General features: G+C 49.5%; 1 protein-coding gene across 1 annotated transcript; it reads left to right on the top strand.

Annotated features, from left to right (window-relative positions):
* Positions 1–2,840: 2,840 nt before the first annotated feature.
* Positions 2,841–15,218, top strand: LOC130854034 (pulmonary surfactant-associated protein D). Its single transcript, XM_057736609.1, has 8 exons — positions 2,841–2,864; positions 4,153–4,354; positions 10,322–10,438; positions 10,707–10,823; positions 11,148–11,264; positions 11,618–11,734; positions 12,350–12,433; positions 14,681–15,218. The coding sequence occupies exons 2-8, from the start codon at positions 4,156–4,158 to the stop codon at positions 15,055–15,057; spliced, it is 1,128 nt and encodes a 375-aa protein (XP_057592592.1). The 5' UTR covers positions 2,841–2,864; positions 4,153–4,155; the 3' UTR covers positions 15,058–15,218.
* The last annotated feature ends 9,077 nt before the right edge of the window (positions 15,219–24,295 follow it).

The following is a 24,295-nucleotide window of genomic DNA, read 5'->3' as shown; positions in this document are numbered from 1 at the left end:
ACAGATTGAGAGAGCAGGTTTCCTGTCAATTGCTGTTTAAGTTGTGCACTCATTCTTCAAACAGCCCCGCAGCAGCAGGGGTTGTAGGGCAGGTGGAAATGCCAGTGGATGGCATTTTTATGGGCTCATTCATGAATTTCATGGCCGCTAAAGTGGGGTAGGCCTTCTGTTTCATCTTCCACCTGGTGTAAGGCTGTGTCAGCTGCATGTGGCTTTGCTCCATCACACTGGACTGCTGCTCTGCCCCTTCCGTAGCTGGGACCAGAAGCCCAAGGTTACTCTTATAATTTTGCTGTTGCGACAGGCCCCCACCAAACCCTTCGGGGTAACTGGCCACGTCCAATTCACAAGCCTGTCCCTGAGTTAATATCCCTCAAGCCTGTGTCTGTAATTGTTCAGGGGTGGTGGGTTGGGCATATGTTTGTATTGTGTAGATAACAAAAAAACCAAAAAGTCTCTTGTGTTTTGTGTGTAGTCATCAGCCCTTCCCCTGCAGTCAGATGAAGCACAAGCACCAGGCTGCTGGTTTTAAACTGGATGGACTCTGAGGTTCACAAGATGTCATCAACATAACAGAAGAGAAAGACTCATCTCAAGGCAGTCAGCTGCCACAGGGCGCCACATGCTGGTGGACGGCCACCCTGGATCACCCCCGCGACTCTCCCTTCCCCGTCCTCATTCCCCAACATCTCGCCACTCACAGGAGTTTCCCCAACCTTCTGGTTGACTCACCAACTGTTGGGCTGCAGCCCACAGGCCTGCAAGCCTTCTGGATGACCAGGCTTGAGAGCGAAGAAAGAGCCCAGGGACAGCAATAGAGACATCAGTGGCTTATTGAACAAGGGATCTTACACGTCCAAAGCAGAATGGTCCTAGTGCAATAACATACCGTGTCCGGCAGAGAGCAGGAAGACCATGGCAACAATCTTTGCTACTTGGGGGAGGAGGCTACATTTATAGGGGGAACTGACGTCAGGTTGGCTCATCAGTTACCAGGGAAACCAGCGGCTGGGGCAGGGGGCAGGCAGTTACTACTCAAACCCTCTCATTAAGAGGATTGGATAGTCATGTGCGTGAAGCAGGGACTGATCGAGCAGGGGATGAACAGAGAGCAAGAGAACAGCCATCTTGAACGGCCTGACCCCGCGTGGGCCCACGAGCTGGGAGTCTCAGCAGTAATGTGGACAAGCAGCTGGTACAATACCAGGGGCTACAGCTTAGCTCTGACGAAAGTGCAGCTGATGGGGTCCTCCAGGGGTGCAGATGTTGCTGCGGCTGCAGCACAGCACCAGTGACTAGCTCCCGAGGAAACTGTGCAGTCACCCTGGACATTGTCTTGGGAAGACAGGGTGGTCCAGTGACCCTCTGCCTGAAAGCCATTATGATTCTTCTCACCTGTGTTGGCGGCCCTGAGGAAAGCAGAGGTTATCACTGCAACACCAGCGTCTGGGCTGGACCATAAATAGAACTGGTCTCTGTTGGAATGTGAAGTCACACAAGGGAAACACCGTATTCTGCGCTATAATGGGGTCCGAGGGCCTTGCGAGGGATGCATTTGACAGTCTAGGAGGTGGCAGTTAACAGAAGCCAGCTTGCAGGAAGAGACGAAGTATAGGACTCCTGAACTGAACGTCGCCGTAAATAAGGAGAGTGTGTCTAGCCATCAGCATCAGACTTGACAGTTAGGCTTTGCAGGGAGAGGAGAGCTAGGGTTCAGTTCAACCTCCAGGCTGACCTAGGTCTCTAGGGGCCACATGAACGTCCTAGAAGAGGGAGGGCCGTGGGTTAGTAATGGAAGAGCTCAAGCCTTAGGGGCCCAGGTGCTCTACTCTGGGAGCCTGCTTCCAAAATTGCAATATGGAAAGAGAAGAGCTTTCCCTACCAACTGAGGAAGGCTGGCATGATAGATTCCACAATAGGCAAGGAGCATCAAAACCCAGGAGCCAGTCAGCACCTGCAATGGGGTGGCCAAAGGAGAGGATTGGAGACCTGGGGTAGCTGGTGTGTAGACAGACCTAGGTGAAGGGTTGATGGAAGAGATGAAGTCATAGGGACCTAAAAGCAAGTGGAGATGCCAGCCACTGCCCCACAGTCACTGGGAGTTAGAGTTTCCTTGGGAATGGTTACAACAGTATATCAGCAGCTCCAGGAATCAAACTGGCCACTAGAGCCACATAATGGACAAACGCTTGCTAAAGAGGTGGGGAGATTTGGGCAAGCAAGTTAAGGGAAAGCCATACCATAAAAGGCATGTGGGGGGCTGTCCTACATGTAGAGCAGGAAGCAAAAGAGCTCCCCCAGCCACTGCCCCCCACAGGCTGCTGCCTTGGCAGCCCCTCCACCTGCCCCGCCCCTGTTCGGCTATACCAAGGAGCTGCAGGCTCTTTCCTAATATCTGAGCAGTACTGTGAACATGAAGGAGGAAGAGAAGTGGGCACAGCAGGTGCTGGCTCTTGGAGTCTGCAGATGCAGGCTGCTTTTGCAAGAGTTGTAGGTCATTGTGCAACTTGCTTGTCTTCTCAGGACCTCAGATTCCTGGACATCTGTGACATATAGACACGGGTGCTGCCATTTCTCACAGGGCTACAGTGAGGTGAAGATGAGATCGTGGGCTGAGGGTGCTCTATGAACGCTAAGGTGATGTGTGTGTGTAGTTTTATGAACTACACAGTGGCAAGTGTCCAGAACCCAGGTGGGGTGAAATTGAGTGAGTCAACAAGGAAGAAAATTGCCCTACTTCTTGATGAGAGTTCTCAGAAAACCGGGACTGGGAGGCTCAGCTTACGGAGCAGGTATAAATAGCCAGCGCCTGCCCAGGAAAGTGGAATTTGCCTGAAGATTTTGAAGCCCTCAAGGAAGCAACTGTGAGTGTCTCTGTCCTTGCCTCTCGTTTTGTTTGCCCAAGGTGCACCGAAAATCTCTGGGCTGTGTGGGTGGTTTATGCTACTGGTGTTGAGGAAGGCAGGGGCTCTGTAGCTGTTCCGGTCTAGGAGGGTGGGTGGTGGAGGTGGGGGCCCAGTGGGGTAATAAGGGGCCCTCGTCACTCTGTCCCTTTGCTCGGCGGGAGATGTGTTTCCTGGGCTGGGAGAGGGTGGGTCAGTTGGATGTGACATCCAGCCAGACCTCAGATGCCATTGTCTGGAAGCTCCTGTGGAACATGCAACTCATCTTCCTTTTGGAAGGAGGTATTTTCTGGTCAGGAAGCCCCTGTTCTCCCACTACCACAGCCTGCCTGGTGACCCCCTGTCCTCTGCAGAGGTCCTCAGACTTTGTTCCCAGCCTCTGCAACTCCCATGAGCGCTATCCATGCTCATAACTTTACAGGTTCTGAGAGAGGAAAGGAGCCCAACATTGGGGGTGACCCAGGTCCTGCACCCACCCTGATCTCACTTAGCCTGAGTCTGTTTCTGATGGTAACCAGATGCCCTATTGGACATCGGCTCTTTCCTCCCCGCAAACTAACCATCCCCTTCCTCCATGAGGCCCCTGTCCCATGTCCTCTCAGGAGCCCTGGACAGGACCCTAGGTGTCCCAGGGGCTCTCCTCGTGGAGCCCAGGAATGGCAAATCACCTGGCAAACACTCAGGCATGCACCCATCCTGTGCTCAGGACTATGTCACCAAGCATTCAGGACTCTGGCTCTTTTTCAGACAGCACTGCAGACCACCAGTACCATCCATCCAAGGCAGCAAGTGAGAGGAAATGTGTTTGCCTTGTCAGAGCTAAGCTGGCCATCTTACTGGTATAGAAGGGGAGGAGGAGGTCCGGAGAGGGGAATGGTTCCTGGCTGTGGGCACTCAATGAGTTCTTCCTGATGAGACAGATGGCCTCAGTGAGGAATTCTACATCCTGGCCACAGTGCCCATGGCAGTGTCCAAGGGGTGTCATAGGAAGGGATGACACAGAGCATCTGAGAATAAGTTCCTGCTGCTGGCCACCTTGTCAGAGGTCCAGCTGATCAACTCATGCCCTCCCAGGCCAGACCTTATGCCCACCTTCTCCCTAAACTGCTAGCAGGGCCCTGCTGCCCTTGGCACAAGAGCAAGGGAGAGGAGGTAGGGGAAGTGCTTCTCCTGACCTCCAGGAGCTGGGCCAGCCCTAATCTGCTTCCTGACCAAGAGTATTTCCCCTTTCTTTCTGTCCTCTGCCCAGGACATGCTTCTCCTCCCTCTCTCCGTGCTGATCCTGCTCACACAGCCCCCAAGGTCTCTGGGAGCAGAAATGAAGATCTATTCCCAGAAAACACTGGCCAATGCCTGCACCCTGGTCATGTGTAGCCCCCCGGAGAATGGCCTGCCTGGTCGTGATGGACGAGATGGGAGAGAAGGCCCCCGAGGCGAGAAGGGGGAGCCAGGTAGAGCTGGGACCATGAGCTTGTCCTGGGGGGAAGGGGTGGACATTGGAACTATAACCAACCCAGAAACTCTGGATATTCTCCTGTGGAAGCCTTGGAAATGGTCTTCTTCATGCAATGCGAGTGGGTTTCCCCCAGATATTCAGCACACTTAAAACACAGATTTACTGGTTGGCAAAGACTGGCTGCCCCGAGCCCCCAGCTCCATCACCAGCTGCCCTGACTCCTCCCCTAGGATCTCCTGCCTCCACCTCCCCAAGAATGAGCAAACAGTGAGTAAATGACTGGTATTTGGGGTCCTCTAGACCCTGCTCCAGAACTTAATTGCTATTCATTCTGAATGTATGATGCTTTACCAGGATGTTAAATATATTTAATATTTAATTAAACTTGACTCCATGAGAGCTGGGAAAGGATGAGGCTCTGTGGCCCATACTCAGGCCTGATCAAAAGGATTTTCCTTAAATACATTATGGAGAGAAGGAAAGGCAGCTCACATTTCATTGTCCAACCATGTGCTTGCATAACGTTAAAACTTGAGTCGTATATTTAATCTCACCAAAAGTTTTACAAGGGATGTATTAATCTCATTGGATAGATGGGAAAATTGTGACACAAAGGTGCTAAGTGACACCCAACCTGGAAGGTGAAAAGGACACGGGCTTCTGCATCAGACACAGCTGGGCTTGACTGCTGGCTTCATCTCCATAGCAGGGACCCCCGGGGACAAGGCACTCAGAGTTTCTGAGTCTCAAGTGCTCACCTGTAGATGGAAATAATACCTACCACACAGGGACAAATAATTAGGCCAAGGCTTCATTTTTCTGTTGAGTCTTCAGGATAAAGCTGCATCTTCTCACTGTACCAATCACGTCAATTCTCCTGCGGTTTCCAAAGGTACTGATTATTAACAGAATTGTTAATAATCAGAATTCCCCACAGGGGAAGATCTGGGTCTTATTGGCAAGAAGTGAGAATTCAATGAACCAGCAACAAGAAGGAGCGGATCCCCATGGCACTGGGCCGGGGCCATGCAGGGATCCACTGAGGTCTTTCTCTTTCTGGGGTTTGCATTGTGGTTGGGGAGGAAGGAAACAAACAGCATTTAAGCTGGAGAGAGCAGGTAACATCCCCAGGCCTGTAGGATAAGGCAAAGTATCTGTCTGTTCTTTACAGACAGGAAGTAGTCCTCAACATGAATGGGCTGGGGCTTGGAGATGGGTGACCTGGAAGCGAACTCAGAAGAAGGGTGGTATTCAAGGTGCCAGCTCGCTCTAGCTCTCAGAAGGGCCCTGAAGTGAATGCTGGGGCAGGGAGTGGGGTGGGGAGCCTTTCCTACAGTGGCCCTCTGAGTGACATGGAGTGTGGCTTTCCCCCATTTTTTTTTTTTTTTTTGCCTTCAGCTCTTTATTGGAGTATAATTGCTTTACAATATTTTGCCAGTTTCCACTGTACAACAAAGTGAATCAGTTGTATTGATACAGATATCCACATATCCCTCGCTCTTGAGCCACCCTCCCTTCCTCCCTAACCCACCCCCTAGGTCATCACCAGGCATCAAGTTGATCTCCCTGTGCTATGCAGCAGCTTCCCACTACCCTTCTGTATTAATTTGGTAGTGTATATATGTCAATGCTACTCTCTCACTTCGTCCCAGCTTCCCCTTCCACCTCTGTGTCCTCAAGTCCGTTCTTTGCGTCTGCGTCTTTATTCTTGCCCCACCACTCGTTTAATCAGTATCGGTTTTTTTAGATTCCATATATATGCCTTAGCATACAGTATTTGTTTTTCTCTTTCTGACTTCCTTCACTCTATATGACAGACTCGAAGACCTCCCTTTCCTGTGCATTCCAAGCCTGACCTTGGGTCGGTGCTTGGAGAGAGAACACTGCACAATCAGGCTAAGGACCAGGCTCCACTCTGGCTCCTCAGCTCCAGGTACTTTCCTCATTCAACTGTTACAGGGTTGAGAATTTCCTGCAGGTCGGAGCATCCTCAGAATCCTGACTCAGTAGATCTGGGTTGGGTCAGAGCCTGCACTAGTGACAACCTCCCCTACAGATTCTGGTGCACGAGGTCCCAAGAACCTGCTGTAAAGGACAAGATGGGCCTGAGAGGAGAGACAGAGGGAGAGGGTGGAGCCGGGTCACTTGGTGATGCCCCAGACAGTTCATGCAGGGCCAACAAGACCTGGACCCTGCTTGGGGGGGCTGTATTTCCAGGGACAATTCCCTCATTCCTCAGCACCTCCAAGACTCCTGCCCAGCAGGATTCAGTGAGACAGTCCCTCCAGGGGCTCACATCTCCTTTGGAGTAAATCCTCACACCCCACAGCAGCCCTCAAGGCCACCCTCCACCCCTGCTGATCTCCGATATCATTTCCTTCCACTCCAGCCACACTCCCTGGGCTCTGACCACACTGGTCATTGCTGGTCCCTAAGCAGCTTCAGCCCCTGCCTCCTCAGGGCCCTGTCCTTGCTCTTCCCATACACATCCCATAGCTCTGTCCCCACCTCCTTCACGGCTTTACTCACAGACAGAGTCCTGCTCTGACCCTCCTATTCAGAAGACACCCCCACCAGTACTCTGTGCTTTATTTTTCCTCTCTGGCACATATTCTGATCTGATAAATTCTCATTTGTTGTCCATTTTAATATTGATTGTCTGTTGCTATGCAGTTGAGTTTGAGCTCCATGAGGAAGAGATTTGGTTTTCGTCTGTTTCTTTTACTAATATAATCCCAGCACTTAGGACAGTGCCTTGTACCTCGGACAAGCTTAGTGAGTACTTGTGGAATAAATGAATGTAAATTGCCAAGAAAGGAGGAATTTTAAGTGCAGTCAAGACAGGCCAGAGTGCTGGTTCATAAAGCTTCACTGCAGGTGGCAGTAAGGTACAGGGCTAGGACTCCGGGGGCTGCTAGGATGCAAAATGAGTGCTATGGGAGGCATGGTGCTTGCTGCTGAGAACTGGGTCCCTTCCTCCACCGCAGTGCTCTCACGGCCTCCACGGTTTATGCACAAGCATGGGCAACCTCTAACACTTCCTTCTAAGGAGTGGCTTTTCTCCCGTGTACCTGCTGCCACCGCAGCCTGGAGGGAGCCCAACAGAGGCTCAGCGAAGAACCAGGGCATCTCTGCCCGAGCACAGGGCACTGTGGGATTGGGATGCGAGGCCCACCCTCTATGCCTCCATTTCATGCCTCCCCTAGAGACCATTGTAACTAAAAGCAGGACAGAATGCCCAGCACAAAGGCTCTCAGCCACCCATCAAATGCACAGTCTCCCACCACCAGCACATGCTTGGCCCAGGCAGCCCTGGCCCTTCCTGTCCTGGGAGAATGGTTTCCAAATCTGAAATGTCACCTCTCCTCTCCAAGTCTCTCTACATCCTCCTCAGCCTTGAAGTCCTGTTTCCTCCGAGTATGTGTGTGTGCCGGGGTTGGGGATGCTGGGATGGGACAAGGGACATCTCATCAACTGTCTTCCTCACTCGTTACCCATACCTCACAGTTTAAAATTTGAAGACAATTCCCTTGCAGACCAGGACCTGGTGCTAACATTTACATCCTGCTCAGTGCTCAGCAAAAAGTTAGGTTCCACAGATCGTTTCCCAGTGAGCTAATAAATGAAATAATGAGGAAATGAACAAAGAAGTGAATGAACAGGTTCGCATTTCTTCTCTTGTCTTTTTGCACATGAATACTTTATTCACAACAGCCAAAAGATGGAAACAACCCAAGTGTCTATCAGCGTTTATCCATGGTGCATGGATAACAAAATGTGTTGTATTCACACAATAGAACATTGCTCAGCCTTACAAAGGAATGAAGTACCGACATGTGCTACAAATTGGATGAGCCTCAAGAACGTCACTCTGAGTTAAAAAAAGCCAGACACAAAAGGTCATGTATTGTATGTATTTATATAAAATATCCAGAATAAATAATAGAGATAGAAAGCAGAGTAGTGGTAGCCGGACCTGGGAGGAGGCAGGGAGGGAGCGATTGATGGGTATGAGGTTTTCTTTCGGGTTGATGGAATATATTTGAACTAAAGAGAGGTGGTAGTTGCACAATGTTGTGAATGTGCTAAATGCCACTGAATTACATACTTTAAAAAGGTTAATTTTAGGGAATTCTCTGGCATCCAGTGCTTGGGGCTTAGCGCTCTCACTGATAGGCCCCAGGTTTGATCCCTGGTCTGGGAACTTAGATCGCACAGATGCATGGTGCAGCAAAAAAAAAAAAAAAAGAGGTTAATTTTATATTTCATGAATTTCATCTCAATGAAAATAACCAAACTCACAGAATTGAGTGTAAAATTCTTAAACCACGGTAAATCTCTTGTAATTTTAGACTTAAGGAGCCTTTCTTGAGAGAACATGTCTTTTTTAAAATGTTTGGTCTATTTTTCAATTCAAAAATAATGTGGTCACTAAAGATAAAAGAAGGAAATTATAATTACTTTCACTATGCCACTTAGAAAGAACAGCTGTGAACACTCTTGTATACGCTGTTCTTGTGGTTTTCCCATGTGTGTTACACGTGCACACACTTTACACACACATAGACATATTTATGAAACCAAATCATATTAAATAGTGTTTATAGCATACTTTTATCATGTCGTGATGCATAATAATTTGGTCAATTTTCTATAGTTTAAGAGCATGTTACATAGCTTTTTCTCTTTTTATTAAATCTTCATTGATACATAATATTGTATTAGTTTCAGGTATACAACATAATGATTTTATATTTGTGTATATTGTGAAATGATCATCACAATAAGTCATGTCAAAATCCATCAACACACATAGTTACAATTTGTGTGTGTGTGTGATGAGAACTTTTAAGATCTATGCCCTTAGCAACTTTCAAGCATGCAATGCACTATTATGAAGTATACTAACCTTGCTCTACATTACATTCCTAGGACTTACACGTTTTATAATTCAAAGTTTGTACCTTTTGACTACTGTTACCCATTCTGTTCACTCCCCAACCCCATCTTTAGCAACCACCAATCTGTTCTCTGTATCTATCCGTACATTGTATTTGTTTCTTCAGATTCCACATATGAGATCCTACGGTACCTCTCTTTTTTTTTAACTTATTTCACTTAGTATAATGCCCTCAAGGTTCACCTATGTTGTGGCAAATGGCAAGATTTCATTCCTTTTTATGGCTGAATAATGCTCCACTGTATATACCCCTTGCATTTTCTCCATTCATTCATCCATCGACAGATATTAAAGGTCGAGGCTGCTTCCATGTCCTGGCTACCATAAACAATGCTGCAATGAACTTGGGGGTACATATATCTCTTCAAGTTAGTGTTTTCATTTTCTTTGGTTAAATACTCAGAAGTGGAATTGCTGGGTTGTAGGTAGTTCTGTCTTTAATTTTTTGAGGAACTTCCATACTGTTCTCCGTAGTGGCTGTTCCAGTTTACACTCCCACTAACAGTACACAAAGGTTCCCTTTTCTCCACATCCTCCAACACTTACTATTTGCTGTCTTTTTGATAATAGCTATTCTGACAGGTGTGATGTGATAGCTTGTGGTTTTGATTTATATTTCTCTGGTGATTAGTGTCAGGAGTGATTTCTGATATAAACTTCGGTTCTGGGAAGGGGGAGGCCAAGGAGTGCATGATCCAGGGTGAAAGCTGACAGACTGCCTGCCATAAATACTGTGGCCTTGGGGCAGGGGAAGGGGCATTGTGTGCAAAGTCAGGCAGGTCTTGGTTTGCATCTGCCTCCAACCCTGGCAAGCCTCTTTCTTCACCTGTAAAATGGGGATGTGGACACCTCCTTCCTGAATCACCACTGGACCAAGTCATGGGCAGGCGGAGTGCCTACACCCTATAGAACCCTGAAGGAATGCCAGGGGCCTGACCCTTGGGCAGCTGGCTCCTCCTGGGCCTGGGGCCAGATTTATGCCCATTTCTTCTGCGGCTACAGGTTTGCCAGGACCTGCAGGACGAGCAGGGATGCCTGGCCCAGCTGGCCCAGTTGGGCCCAAAGGGGACAATGGCTCTGCTGGAGAACCCGGACCCAAGGGAGACACTGGACCGTCTGGTGAGCAGCTGGGCATGGAATGTAGGGGTCTGCAGGTGGTGTGTTGCTGCTAGGACAGCCAGGAGGCATGCACAGATTCTACCCCAGGAGGAAGGCAGAAGGTCATTCAGAAGGTGGCCCTGGGTGATTTCAGGGAAGCCTGGAGCTGCTGTGGGGCGACATCTTTAGGAGGCTGCTGCCTGTCTGACTTCTACTGCTGCCCCATCTTTGATGCGCTCTACTTGAAAGGAGATGGAGTGTCACTGACTGGGCTGGTCCTTTCCCCCAGGGCCTCCAGGACCTCCGGGTATGCCTGGTCCAGCTGGAAGAGAGGGTCCCTCAGGGAGGCAGGGGAACATGGGACCTCCAGGCACACCAGGCCCCAAAGGAGAGACTGGACCCAAAGGTAGGTGGTTGGTGTGTGGCGGGTGTGGGAGGGAGAAGGGAGCGGTGAGAGTGGCAGACTGTGATGGGGCCTCAAGTATGTGCAGAGTGCCTGGAAAAGCCTGCACCAGCTGTACCGGGTAGGCCTTGCCATGGCCTCACCCCTCAGGTTCTCACACTGATCCTGTGTCCCCGATACCCTCCCTGGAGGAGGCCGGGCAGTAAGGAGGAGTCTCCCAGGTCACTCTCTCACCTGGAGCCGTGGGAGAAAAGCTCCGCTACTGAGGAAATGATATGTGCTGAGCGCACACTCATCCATGCTCCTCCCGACGTGTTCCTTCCTCAGGAGAAGTGGGTGCCCCAGGCCTGCAGGGCTCTCCCGGGACGAGAGGCCCCCCAGGTCTTAAAGGAGAGAGAGGTGCCCCCGGTGAGCGCGGAGGCCCTGGAAGTGCTGGGGCGGCAGGTGAGCGATGGAAGCGGGGCTGGGCTCCTGTTCCCCTGCGCCCCCCGCCGCCACCCAGCAGGTCAGAGCTGGCATCCGGGTGATAGCCCGTGTGGGGCTCTGGGAGCTGTCGGTCTCTAGGGAGAGGGAGGTGTGAGCAGCAGGGACCGTGTTTATACAGTGAAGGTTGGTTGTTGGGTGACGGGGACAGTCAGTGTACAGAGAGGATGCAGGGCTGGCTCCCGGGCACAGAGGGACATATGTATGTGGGGGGGGGGGGTGTATTGCTGGGCGAGAGGACAGTCCATGTCCTGGGGGAGGAGAAAATGCTGGAACAGGTGTCCAGAACTCACGCAACTCTTCTCCGGTCCCAGGGCCTGCTGGAGCCACGGGTCCACAGGGACCTTCAGGTGCCAGGGGCCCCCCCGGACTGAAGGGGGACAGAGGTGCTCCTGGAGAAAGAGGAGCAAAGGGAGAGAGTGGGCTCCCAGGTAAGGAAGCTCTGGGGGCCCCCACGAGGGCGCGGGTGGGGAGGGAGGGGTGGGAGGAAGCCCTTCCAGCCCCTCCTCTCAGGGGTCCCCATTAGTCACAGGTGGGGGTGGAAGCAGGAAACACTGTCAGGCGGGAAGGTGAGGAGGTCTCTGGTCTTAGCCTCTAAGACTCGCTGGAGGGCAAGCTGACTAGTTTTTCCATCTGATCTTTGGGACAAGCACACCTCCCTCTCCAATTCATCACATAGCGTTGAACTTCAAATAAGCCGATGGATGGGAAGTACATGAGCTACATGTATTCCTCTCCCTGCTCCCCACCAAAAGGAAGTGCTATCAGGTTTCTAGAATTTGGAATGAAAACGTTATCTGTTTCACTGTCCATGTGGTGCAGGGACCTGCTCGTGGGATACTGTTCACAGCAGAACCATGGGAAATCCCATGGGCAACAGAGGCCAGCTATGTCAGCAGATGTGGGCTTCCTATGTGTCTGTCCCAGCTCCCTAACCCCGCCCCCAATATGTGCCTGCAACTGGGAATCCTTCCCTTGAGGCCTGGGCTCTGAGCTGATCCCAGGCTGTTCTGGACCCGCCTTCACTGGGCCTCTCTCTCCTGCAGACATCACTGCTCTGAGGCAGCGCATGGAGACCTTACAGGGACAGGTACAACGCCTCCAGAATGCCTTCTCTCAGTATAAGAAAGGTGAGTTCCCGGACCTGAACCTGAGCCAGGTACCCAGGGTGGGAATCAGACTGGATCTGGGACTTGGCTTGGAGTTGGCTGGGCTTGGGTCGAAAACTGGCTAGACCATGTTTAGGACTGGACCTGGAATTTGGGCAGGCAATGGGGCTAAGAATGGGCTGGGACACAGCAGTGCAGCCACGTCCTCCAGGAGCTGCAAGTAGATGCAAGGGAGGAGGAAGAGGATGCGGTCCATATCACTAGTTCAGCAGATCCTCACCCCTGCTGACCTTGGGCAGGTCCCTATGATAGAAAGCAGACACCCAACCCAGAACGCATTTCTTCCCTCTGTGGGGCCAGCTGGGCACGAGCCCAAGAGGCGGCTGCACAGCCCAAGGCTGCAGAGAATCCAGACACTGTCTGGAGAGTGGGGGCTTGGATGCTGCCCGTGGGGGTCACAGCTGGTGGGGCCCTGACCTTGGTGTGTGGCCAAAAAGTATCTCAACCTAAAGGTGCCCCTGGGTTGGGCAGGGGCAGGCTGTCCCCAGTGTCCAGCCAGTGCGGGATTCTTCCTGTACCTCCTTGGGTGTTTAAAGCAAAGATTCCTCCCTAAGCCTGGAATTCTAAGGAGGCAGAGGCCTCCTGGAGTGCACACCTGAGTGTCCTGTGCCTTTCAGACTCTCCACCTCAGTCCCCAACTCCCCTCCTCCTTCTCTGCTCTCCCCGACATCAGCTAGGAGGCCACATCATTCATCAAACCTCACTGATCCAGAAAAAGAAGCATTTTCTGAAGGAGTAGAGCATAAAGGGGTCTGCTTGGCTGAGACAGAGGGTTAGCCCCTAAGGGCTCAAGCCAACTAAGTACCTAAGAAGTAAGGATGAGAGTTGCCAGCATTTGCTAGGTCTTCCTCCTTCCACACACACGTCTGCATACCTATTCACTCGCTCACATGCACACTGAAGCAAACAAGCAGAATGTGGGTGTATGTACCAGCCACATGTGTGTACTTAAACACCATCACTCATCCACACCATCTACATACATGAGCACACACACACATATGCACACACAAATATGCACACCCATCCAATGGACCTTAAGTCCTCCCATGTACCTTCAGATAGATACATGGACATAGTCAGGCACACACACTCATACCCACCAGATGCATTGGACACAAAACCAATCATGGCACAAGAACTTGCACTAACCTTGCCCAGGGCTGCTCTGGGTGCCATCCTGACCCTGGGAGAATCTGGCCCCTGAGTCCTTGTTAAAGCTACTCAGAGGAGAAAGGTAAGGGGTCAGGGTGAAGCCTGGTTTCCTAACCAGTCCAGTGAGCCCTCTTGGGAGCCCTGAAGATTTCCATGCAAGAGCCTAGAAATCAAAGGGATGGGGATGGGATGGAATAATAAGAGATACTTAACATGTCACACAGGTGAAGCTTTTATATAGTGTACCCCTACTTCAGAAATAAGGAATGGGAAACCCTGAAAAGGGAAATGACTTGCTAAGATAAAACTGAACACGTAGCCTTCTGACTCCCAAACAGGGCTCTCTCTAGCGCCCATCCCAGCCCTGCCTCCCAATCCCACCCACATCTCTCAGATGCCTTCATCCCCTGCCCAGCGGTCCAGGGAGGCTGACGGGCTGGGGCATCACCTGCAAGCTTATCAAGAGGCCAACACTGGGCTGCCCCCAATGCAGAGATTAGCATGTCGCTGCTCTCAGATGCCCCACCCTCTCCTTGCCTTTCCCCTCACCCCGCCACACAGCACAGACCCCCCTTTGATAACCCCACGTGCCCAGCCATCATGCAGGGGTGAGAGTGAGCCCCCTTCATGGTGCTTTCCACACTCTCAGGAACTGCCCCAGGGCTGCACAGTGTCATTTCCCTGGGCAAAGTCATTCCAATCTACACAGTTATTGAAAAATTGGTTCTGGCATCTGACATGGGAGGAACAGAAAGTGCAGGTCTAAGTGTTAGTGTCACATCCAACAGGGTTTGATCCTCACTCTGCATTTCACAGTTGTGTGACTTTGAGCCTCTTCTGTAAGCTCCCTGAGTTCCAGGGTCCTCACCTGCCAGTGGAGACCACAGCACCACTCACAGGGCCCATGCTGGAGCCAGGGCTGCTCTGGAACCAAGTGCCTCGCTTTCCTCCTGTGGTGCCCTGGTGCCCTGGATGGGAGGCTGGGGGGCTCTGGTTGGAGCACGAAGGTCCAGGTGCTGCCATCACCCCAAATGGACTCTCCTCTTCCCCTAGTGGAGCTCTTCCCCAATGGCCGGGGTGTCGGGGAGAAGATCTTCAAGACGGGAGGCTTTGAAAAGACTTTTCAGGACGCGCAGAAAATATGCACACAGGCCGGGGGACAGTTGGCCTCCCCACGCTCTGCAGCGGAAAACGAGGCCTTGAGCCAGCTGGTCGCAGCCCAGAACAAGGCTGCTTTCCTGGGCATGACCGACATCAAGAAGGAGGGCACGTTCACCTACCCCTCCGGGGAGCCCCTGGTCTATTCCAACTGGGCCCCCGGGGAACCCAACAACGATGGTGGCAAAGAGAATTGTGTGGAGATCTATACCAATGGCAAGTGGAACGACAAGGCCTGTGGAGAACAGCGCCTCGTGATCTGCGAGTTCTGAGCCCCAGGGGAGGGTGGGGCAGTGCCCAGAGCTGCGTGCTGCCAACGTCCCAATAAAATGGTGACCCTCTGCAGGCCAGGGCTTCTGCACAGATGCAAGGGATGCGGCCAGAGGCAGGGCTCCTATGGAATGCCTCCCTCAGAATAAAGTTCTAAACTGGCTTCACACAAAGAATAAATGTCAGAGAGAAAGCGGTCCAGCCTGCTTTTCCGGGGCAAGGGCAAAAATGACATCTCCAAGACGACCTGGTCAAAAAATCGAGTGTCTCCCCCTCAGCCCTCCACCGCCTCCAACCACCGGATGCACTTGACAGCTGAGCACTGCCTCCTCCTTCCCTTGCCCTCCTCTGCTGGCAATTTGCTTCTCCTTCTGGCTGCTCTGCATCAGGCTCTTTAGCTCATCCTCCTCCCCTCCTGGACCCCTCCCCAGAGGAGCACGAGAGCCTCAGCTCTGGTTCCCTCGTCTCCTTACACTCACTCCAGGCTTGGGTTCGCTCTCTCCCATGGCTTCAAAGTCCTTCTATGGATGCCTCCCTGATGAAGAGCCCTGCTCAAGACCTCTCCCCAACCCGCAGGCTCCTCCAGCCAATGCAAGCGGGAGCCCCTGGGGCTGGGAGGCCTCAGTGGCTGCCTCTTCCTTCAAGCCCTGAGCCTAGGAAGCTGCACAGTTCCAGAGGGATGACCTGGCCGGAAGGCATCTGCCTCTCTGGCCAGACTGAGTGGCCTTACACCCAGCAGACTCCCCTCACCCTTGACCGCCCAGAATCTCTTTCTACCCATGACAACGTGACTGTGGTTGGCTCACTAGAGAACGTACCATCTGCACAAGCCTAATCCCTTCTGAGTCTCAGGCGCAGAGGGTGCCCAGCCATGTTCAAGTCCATCCCCAAACCTCTTCCTGCCTGGCAGTCCCGGGCATCTTCTTCTCCACTCTGCCTCAGAGATAATCTAGTGTCAAATCCTTCTCATTTTACAGACACACAAACCAAGACACAGAGAGGGCGGGAACTTGCACGGGTAGTCCCCGTGCTACAGCTTGCTCTCGCAAACGGCCATCTGACCCCAGAGCTTATGCTCTTGACCTGTACATTTTTAGGCCCAAGGCCTCTGTATATTTCATTGATTTCATTGACACACTACTGCAAAGAAAGATGTAAATGACATCTGGGCCTAAGAAATTGGAACAATGCCTGGATGAACCCCAGGCTCGTGGGAGGGGACAATGAATAGCCCTCCCCCAGACAGGAAACCAGCCACTCTTTCCTTTGTTCCCAGGGACCAGGAGGACTGCCCTCTCTGGCCCTTTCTCAGTGGGACCCCCAAGCCCTACCCCTCTTCCCGACACGCTTGCAGCCACACTTCAGATATGGGACAGCAAGTCGGAAAACATAAGCCACACTTCTCAACAGCAGGCAGCTCAGGCTCCCTGCTAAGATCCTTCTCCTGTTACTGAAATAACCCCCAATTCCTGGCAGCTTCAGAAGTATAAGCAGTTTCACAACAGTGAGCAAACAACTCCCCAGTACAAAGGCCTGGCCTGGGCACACCGACCAAGGGAGCTTACAAGAGCCTCTTTGTATTGCAAATAAGAAAAACAACTAGCTCTAGGTAAGCCAAAGGGAAGCATTTCTTCCTGAGAACAGAGAATTCTGAATTGACTTAAGAAGGACTGAGGGTGCACAGGCAACACTGTGCCACCTCCCTGGCTTCTGCCTCTCTCTGCCATCCTCACCTCTTTCTCTCCCTTACACACCAACTTCCTCTGCATCCAGGTCTCTCGTGTGTCACAGAGATCAGAAACTCTTGCTTGACATCATTTCAAAACTATGTCGAAATGCATGTACCTGTCTCAGATGCCCACCTCGGATCCAATCAATCAACTCACCCTGGGGGCGGGGGAGGAAGCACATAGCACAGCATGGCCACTGGGATCCACGCGAGGTCATGGTGGTCTGGACAGATGCTCTGTGGGTGATCACTACTCATCCCAGGATGTAAGCCAAGCCTTTTCTTGACAAGAGGGAAGGAAAGAGTGTCAGAACTATGTGACTCCTTACAAAGGAAAAAAAAAAAAAATATATATATATATATATATATATATGTATATCTCCTTTGTTGTTGAAGGCCAAGAATGCTGAGACCCCAAAGCCTAGGAAGAAGCTTCAGATCAACCTGCACCATGGGCCATGGTGGTCTGGTTTGCTTTCTAGCACAGAGAATAAGTAAGGGGGTTCATTGGGCTCTTGCAGACACAGCCCGATTAAAGCAGAGGACCGAGGCAAGTATTTAAGGAAATCCAGGTCCTTACCCATCCCTGAACACAAAGGTCTCTCCTACACCATCATTCATGGGCAAAGTTCGACACAAATCTTAAACAACGTCAGCCCCACCCCAACCATAGTAGCCATGTCCTTAGTTTAGTAACCTAGGTGCCAAGTGAAGCCAGAGCTGTGTGAGTCTAATTCTCAAGAGAGGTTATAAACCTCACAATGTGAGGTGACATTATGGGAGCAAGCTGGGATCCTTCCCTGCCTGGAGGGGGACAACCACATAAGGAAGCCCCTGTTTTACAACATATTCTCAAGTTGCCTCCTGGCTCTCAACCCTCCTGTTACCAGACCAGCCTACATCCCATACTAAATAGCCTATGGGAAGCCCTCTGAGGTTTACTTTTCTAGGATCCTATCTTTGTTCTGAATCCCACTGACATAAAACACTGGCATTTGAGTTACTTACAGTCAGAACCTTCTCGCTCACTCTTACCTTCCAGATGTCCTTAATTCACATTTAATAGTATATTGGACCTTTTAAAGTTACCTGTGTTTTATATAGTAGAGCAAAGGTAGCAGGTATCTATCAGAGGAAATAAAATATTAATTCATATGCCAAATACTTATCCAGACACTGGATACACAGATGCACACATCTGGGCATGCTCTCACAGACACTACAGCCCTGCACTTTCTTAACATTAGAGATCAGCTGTAGAATTGTGTTTCAGCAACAGGCAGTGGAGGTGCTCAAGGAGTAGACTGGGAATGAGTGGATGGATTATAAAACCTTTTAACCTGGAGAACACAGGAGAGCCATCTTCTTGTGAAGGCACCAAGATCTCAGAGAGCAAGACGCATTTTTGTTCAATATAATCGCCTGTGACTCTTGTCCTCTGTAAGTCTAATAACTGGTATCTTTTGGTAGATTTTATTGTTTGTCACTGATGTTTCATTCAGAGGGGACTTATGGAGGCAAGCATTACCCTGTGACATGTATTCCTTCTGGATGGGAGCAGTTGAGGGTCAGTGCATATTTCTGAAACGCCCAATTTTCTGCTGCCCTGGTGAGCACAGAAGTATTAGTGGTTATAAGGTTGGACAATCCAGGATTCTGGACACCTGAACAAATGCATGGGAAACAACTGCCCTTGGGGATCACCTAGATCCACGTGGATTTTGAATGGGATTTGGAGGTTGTTACTGTAGAATGTGTAGCCATCCTTACTGGATACATTTTTTTAAGCTCTTTTTTGGAATATAATTGCTTTACACTGTTGTGCCAGTTTTTGCTGTACAACAAAGTGAATCAGCTGTATTTATACATATCTCTCCAAATCCCCTCCCTCCCACGACTCCTTCCCACCGTCCCTATCCCAGCCCTCTAAGTCATCACCCATCATCGAGTTGATCTCCCTGTGTTATGCAGCAGCTTCCCACTAGCTCTCTGTTTTACATTTGGTAGTGTGTATATGTCAATACTACTCTCTCACTTTGACCTGGCTTCCCCTTTGCCTCCGCCCCCACCCCGTGTCCTCAAGTCCGTTCTCTACATCTGCATCTTTATTCTTGCCCTGTCACTGGGTTCATCTGTACCATTTTTTTTAGATTCCATGTATATGAGTTAGCATACGGTATTTGTTTTTCTCTTTCTGGCTTACTGGATACATTTTGAATATTCACATATTTAATCTCCATTTACTTAAGCAGTGTAGTCTCTCTCAGACTGCCTGGCTGAAACAACTTGGAGCCACAGAGGGACTCGAGAGGGCCCTGCCTGAGCAAAATGACACTTTTCATATTTATTTAGTAAGGAGACAGAATGAATGAAGTGAATAAGTGGAAGCGTTGAGTAAAAAAATCCTTAATTCCTACTTGTAAGTCTATTTGTAGGTCTGAAGAAAGTGGTTTCAAGCTGTTTCCAGGCTCATTGATCTGAAGAAATAGCACCATGACCTCACTGCCAGATGTGCTGCACATTTAAATCCCTGAATACTTTATTTCAGGGGTAAGTGGCTGGGGCCAGGCCAGGGCCGAAAGCTCAGATGACAACTTCAGGCCAAGCAAACGCATCCTGCGACCAGAAGGATGGACCAGGGCAGGAAAGGGAGGAAACCCAGCGGTGGGTTTTGAGCAAGCCTGGGATGCCTGGTCTCCAGCCACAGAGGGTCTGAGAGAGTAGAAAGAGGATGAGAGGGATTTGGAATTCTTTGGAATTCTCCAAAGACTCAATCCCCCCAAAAAGAGTGACTGAGGTTGTGAGAATTTCATCAAATGATTCCAAAGCTCTGATGAAAGAATAAACATCCTAGAACAGTCATAAACATTGATTTAAAAATATAAGAAGAGTGGATATATGTATATGTATAGCTGATTCTCTTTGCTGTACAGTAAATCTAATACAACATTGTAAAGCAATTATACTTCAATTAAAAAAGTACTCATTGCTGGCAAAAAAAAAAAATATAAGAAGAATGGACGTGGTCATTTTATTTTAAAGGGTTTTAGAAAGCTAACATATTTACAACATCGTATTACTGGCACAGGAATAGACAAAACAATGTAAAAACCACAAAGTCCAAAAATGGGTCCAAATATACAGATATATATATATATATATATATCTTATATATGTATGATAAAAGATAAAAATAGAATACCCAAATTGTAGGAAAATAATGAATTGTTCAATTAGTAATGCTGAGTTAAAAGGTTAAGCATTTGGAAGGAAAATGAAATCAGATTTTTTTAGTTACATATAAAAATAAAAATCAGAAGAAAATTTAAGTAATGATTTATGTAGCCTTAGAAAAGAGCTATCTAAGACTATCAGAGAAGAAAACCCAAATAAAATATTGATATATCTACACCAAAAAATATATATAAAACATCTCTGCCAAAAAGTAAAACACAACATAAGACCAAAATTAAAAGTCTGATTTATTTGAAAGTACATAACAGATAAATCAATAAGAAAATTAATATCTAAGTAGAAAAAAATGGGATAAGTAAGAATGAGAAGAGGAAATTCATGAAAGAAGAAATACTGATGGCCAATAGTATGGAAACATGAAAAAATGCACAGAGTAATAATTAAAGAAACTCAAACTAAACAGTAATAAGTATCCAAAATCTATGAGCTATAGTTAAATCTATACTCAGAGCAAAATATACTTTACTTTTGTTATTAAAAATTAAAAAACCATAAAAATGTGAACTGAAAATAATTTAACTGAATGTTCATCTCGTTAAAACAAATTTTAAAAACAACAAAAAATAAAGACCAAAGCAAACAAATATAAAAGTGAAATATTTTAAAAATAAAAGAAAGAAATGATAAATTAACCCAGAAACCACATGTTTTAAAAGGCAAATTAGAAAAATGTATCCTGATAAATCTATATAAGAAAAGAAGACAAAACACCAACAGGCAGAACAGTAGAGATAAGAAAAGTGCTGTAACCATGAATGTGAAAAAGCTTAAAAAAACTTTAAAGCAATATATTCATCTCCTTTCAGGCACTGGTCATAATTAAACAGGCCAAGAATGAAGGGAATTTGGCATCTCTCCTCAGCCCTCCCTTAACTTTTACTTCATGGCCTGGGGTCAGATTTGACACCTCTTTCCTTGGGGCTCCAGGTGATTTACAGCTCCCTGGTCAGGGAGGGGGAAAGTGGCACTGCTTTTTCTCAAATCTGGAATTTAGCCCATAGCCTTCGTGCATGGGTCTAGAATGACCGTGTAACAGGGAGCATAGTCTTAAGCTGTCTGGGTCCAGGGGGCCTGAGAGGTGTGGTCACCCATCTGGATCTGGGCCTGCAGGGTAGGGGCTTTTAGGGAAAGGCATTCCAAGTGAATGCAGCAACCGGGGGAAGGCGGAGGGGAGGAAAGCGGGATCATCTGAAGTCGCAGCCAAGGGGCCCCCAGGACCCCAGCTCTCACCTGACTCCCCACGTGATCTCTGAGTTTGCTGGCCCTGTCCTAGAGACAACCAGCAGAGGGCAGCAGGAGGCCGCAGCTCCTGGGGTACGAAGCTGCTGAACCCCATCACCCGAGAAGGGAGGCTGTGCCCAGAGCCATTTTCCAAAATCAATCTGGCCGCTTGTCTCTCAGATCCAGCTTGGAGCGGAGTCAAGCTCCAGAGAGGGGAGCTGGGTCACACATTTTGGGGGAGGACTTAGATTCAGTCATTCAATTGCTCATTCGTTTATTTATTCAGCAGTATTGAGTGTGCAGGTGGTTCCCAGTCCCTTTCTAGGCCCTGGGACTGCAGAGGTGAGTGGTTGAGCTTCATAATAATTACAAGAGCAGCAAGAAAGAATGCTTGCATGGCAGGTGTTGCAGGCCAGTGCTACCCTCAGCGCCTCACTTGTATCAGTTCGTTCATCCATCATGACAGCCCTGCGAGGTGAGCACTACCATTATCCCACTTTCACCAAGAAGGCAGCTAAAGCACAGAGAGAGAGTGTATGTGACTTGCCCAGGGTCACACAGCTAACAAAGTCGCAGAGCCAGGGTCTGAATCCAGGCAGTCTGGCTCTTCCCTGACTTTGCTACACTGACGTAACTTAAACCAAGTAAATGGTCAAGATGATTTCAGGTGACTGTAATTGCTAATAAGAAAATAAAATAGGGCATGGTAATGGTGACTGGGGCTGGGCCAACCTTGATTCAGTGGTCAGATAAGGACTCTGGCGGGGGGCCGGGGGGATAGTTGCGACACACAATCCAAGACCTGGCAGGGGCGGAGGATCATATTAGCATCCAGACAATCTCTGTTGAGCCCGAGGCGATTCCAGCACACAACTCACAGCCACTTGTGCACCCTTTAGTCCATAACCAAGCACCCTCACACCTCACCCAGAGCCCCTGGAACCACTCAGAGCCAATGGTCCTCAATGAGGTGTGTGCAGAGAGTAGCCTGGACACAGTCTGGGGGCAGAGCAGAGGCTGAGCCCCTAACAACAGGATGCTGGGAACGTCAAGCTCTGGGTCTGTTGGTTTTCATACAGACACTCACACACCTGCAAAAATACATAAGAATACCTCCAAGTCCATGCACGCACAATTCCCCACTCAGAGTCTCACCTGTCCAGGGCCTCACCTTCTCTGACACTCCCCAGGGCTGTTCCAGGCCCACGCCCACTCCCTGAGGTCACAGGAAGACCTTGGAAATGCACAGGGAAGGATTTCGGTCAGCAGCTGCTCTTCACCCGTGGCAGCGATCAGCTGAAGGAGATTATTTGGGGTCTGACAATATAGAGTGAAGCACTATTTATATGTGATGATAGATGTTCACTAGATTTATTGTGGTAGTCATTTCATGATGCAAGTCAAATCATCATGCTGTACGCCTTAAACGTAGACAGTGCTGGATGTCAATTATATCTCAACAAAAATGGGAGGAAAGAAAATATAGAATGAAGCAGGATGCCCTTTACCTCATGAAGGGTCTGCAAGGAAAGGAGAAGCCTGGCTTCCTGGCTCTAGGCCCTGCTGCAAAAGTGAAGGGGAGGCAGAAAGCAGCTGTGGTGACAATACTTCTTGGGGCAGTGGTTTCCCAAACTGACCAAACATCTGGGTCACCTCGGGGCCTTGCAAAGGTAACAGATTTCTGAGATTTTGATTCACTGGGTCCAGAGTGGAGCTGAGAGCTGTGACTTTGTCAAGCAATCCAGGCAGATATGCGGGTTGCTGCTCTGAAGAGCTGTGTGAGGTGGCATAAGTGCCAGGACAGGGCAGGCTAGATCTGGGGTCAGAGGTAGCTGGCCCAGCCCAAGGCATTTGTTAGGCTAATAAGTGGTTACTTGCATTTCACATCTTTTGAGCGTGACACCTGTATTTGCCTGGACAAACCACGGGTCCACAGTTGGAGACCCTTGCTCTCCTCCCCACGCAGGCTGCCACAAGGGCTGAGCTCACCCCTTCCAGGTGGACTCCTGAGCTCCTCCTCTCTTCCCAGCGCCCCACTAGCCACTCAGGTTTAGGAGGACAACACTGATTGGCAAAGTCCGCTTCCCGGCATCTCCAGCCCACACTCCATGATAATATTTGATCCCTTCCTGGTTAATGAGAAGAAAAGAAAAAAAAAAAATCCCTGAATCCTGGCTGGTTCTAAATCACAGTTCACTTATGCAATAATGAGCAAACAACCTTGACAGCAATGAGCACACTGTGACCCTTGGTGCCAGCCCACCGCTGACAGCCACCAAGAAGGGAGGCTGGCTGGTCCTGGCAGGAAGGGGATTCGAGGAGTGTGAATCCTAGGCCTTCAGCTGGTACCCCAACCCCCTATCCTCTGGCTTGGGCATGGCTAAAAGTGACAACGGCAGAGCTGAAAGACTCCAAGGAAAGCTTGTCCTGTGGGAAGAAGGCCCTGCCGTATCGGCATCCACCCCCAGGCGGGAGCCCGGGCCTTGCCTGTTGCAAGCTTTGGTAGTTATTTTCATTCTGGTACAGGATGCAAATTGCAATCACATCGGCTGTATCTATATGTGGGAAAAGAAGCCTTGAGAGAAACCCTTGGGAAACAGGCCAGATGGGCGCCAGATGGAATAAAAACAAGAACAGGGAGTCTAGGGGAGCAGCTCACGGCTCCAAGAAATGCTGCAAATAGAGACATGCAGCAAACAGCACAATGCGTAGGGAGTACATGCTTTGAAGTGTGAGTTTAGGGAACAGACCCCCTGGCCTGGGTCCAAGGAGTGTCTCTCTGCTAGTCTCAACAACCAGAATTGTTTCTTCTCCTTGTCCGAATGTAAGGTCCTTCTCTTGAGATATTTTCAAATTCATGTCTTCCCGGTACTGGCACATAAATATCAAGGACAAAGTCTCGGAGGAGACGGAGTCTACTCTTGGTTAAACGACTCCAAGAGGCAGTTTCACTTCTTCGTTGCCACGGCATCTATACTGTTACAGGAGACCGCTGATTTATAGACATAATTTCACCCATTCTAACTCACTCAGAA

The sequence above is a fragment of the Hippopotamus amphibius genome, chromosome 5 (assembly GCF_030028045.1).
Source record: "Hippopotamus amphibius kiboko isolate mHipAmp2 chromosome 5, mHipAmp2.hap2, whole genome shotgun sequence".
Lineage (NCBI taxonomy): Eukaryota > Metazoa > Chordata > Mammalia > Artiodactyla > Hippopotamidae > Hippopotamus > Hippopotamus amphibius.
The sequence above is the reverse complement of the archived record's forward strand: the minus strand, read 5'-3'. Positions and strand labels throughout refer to the sequence as shown.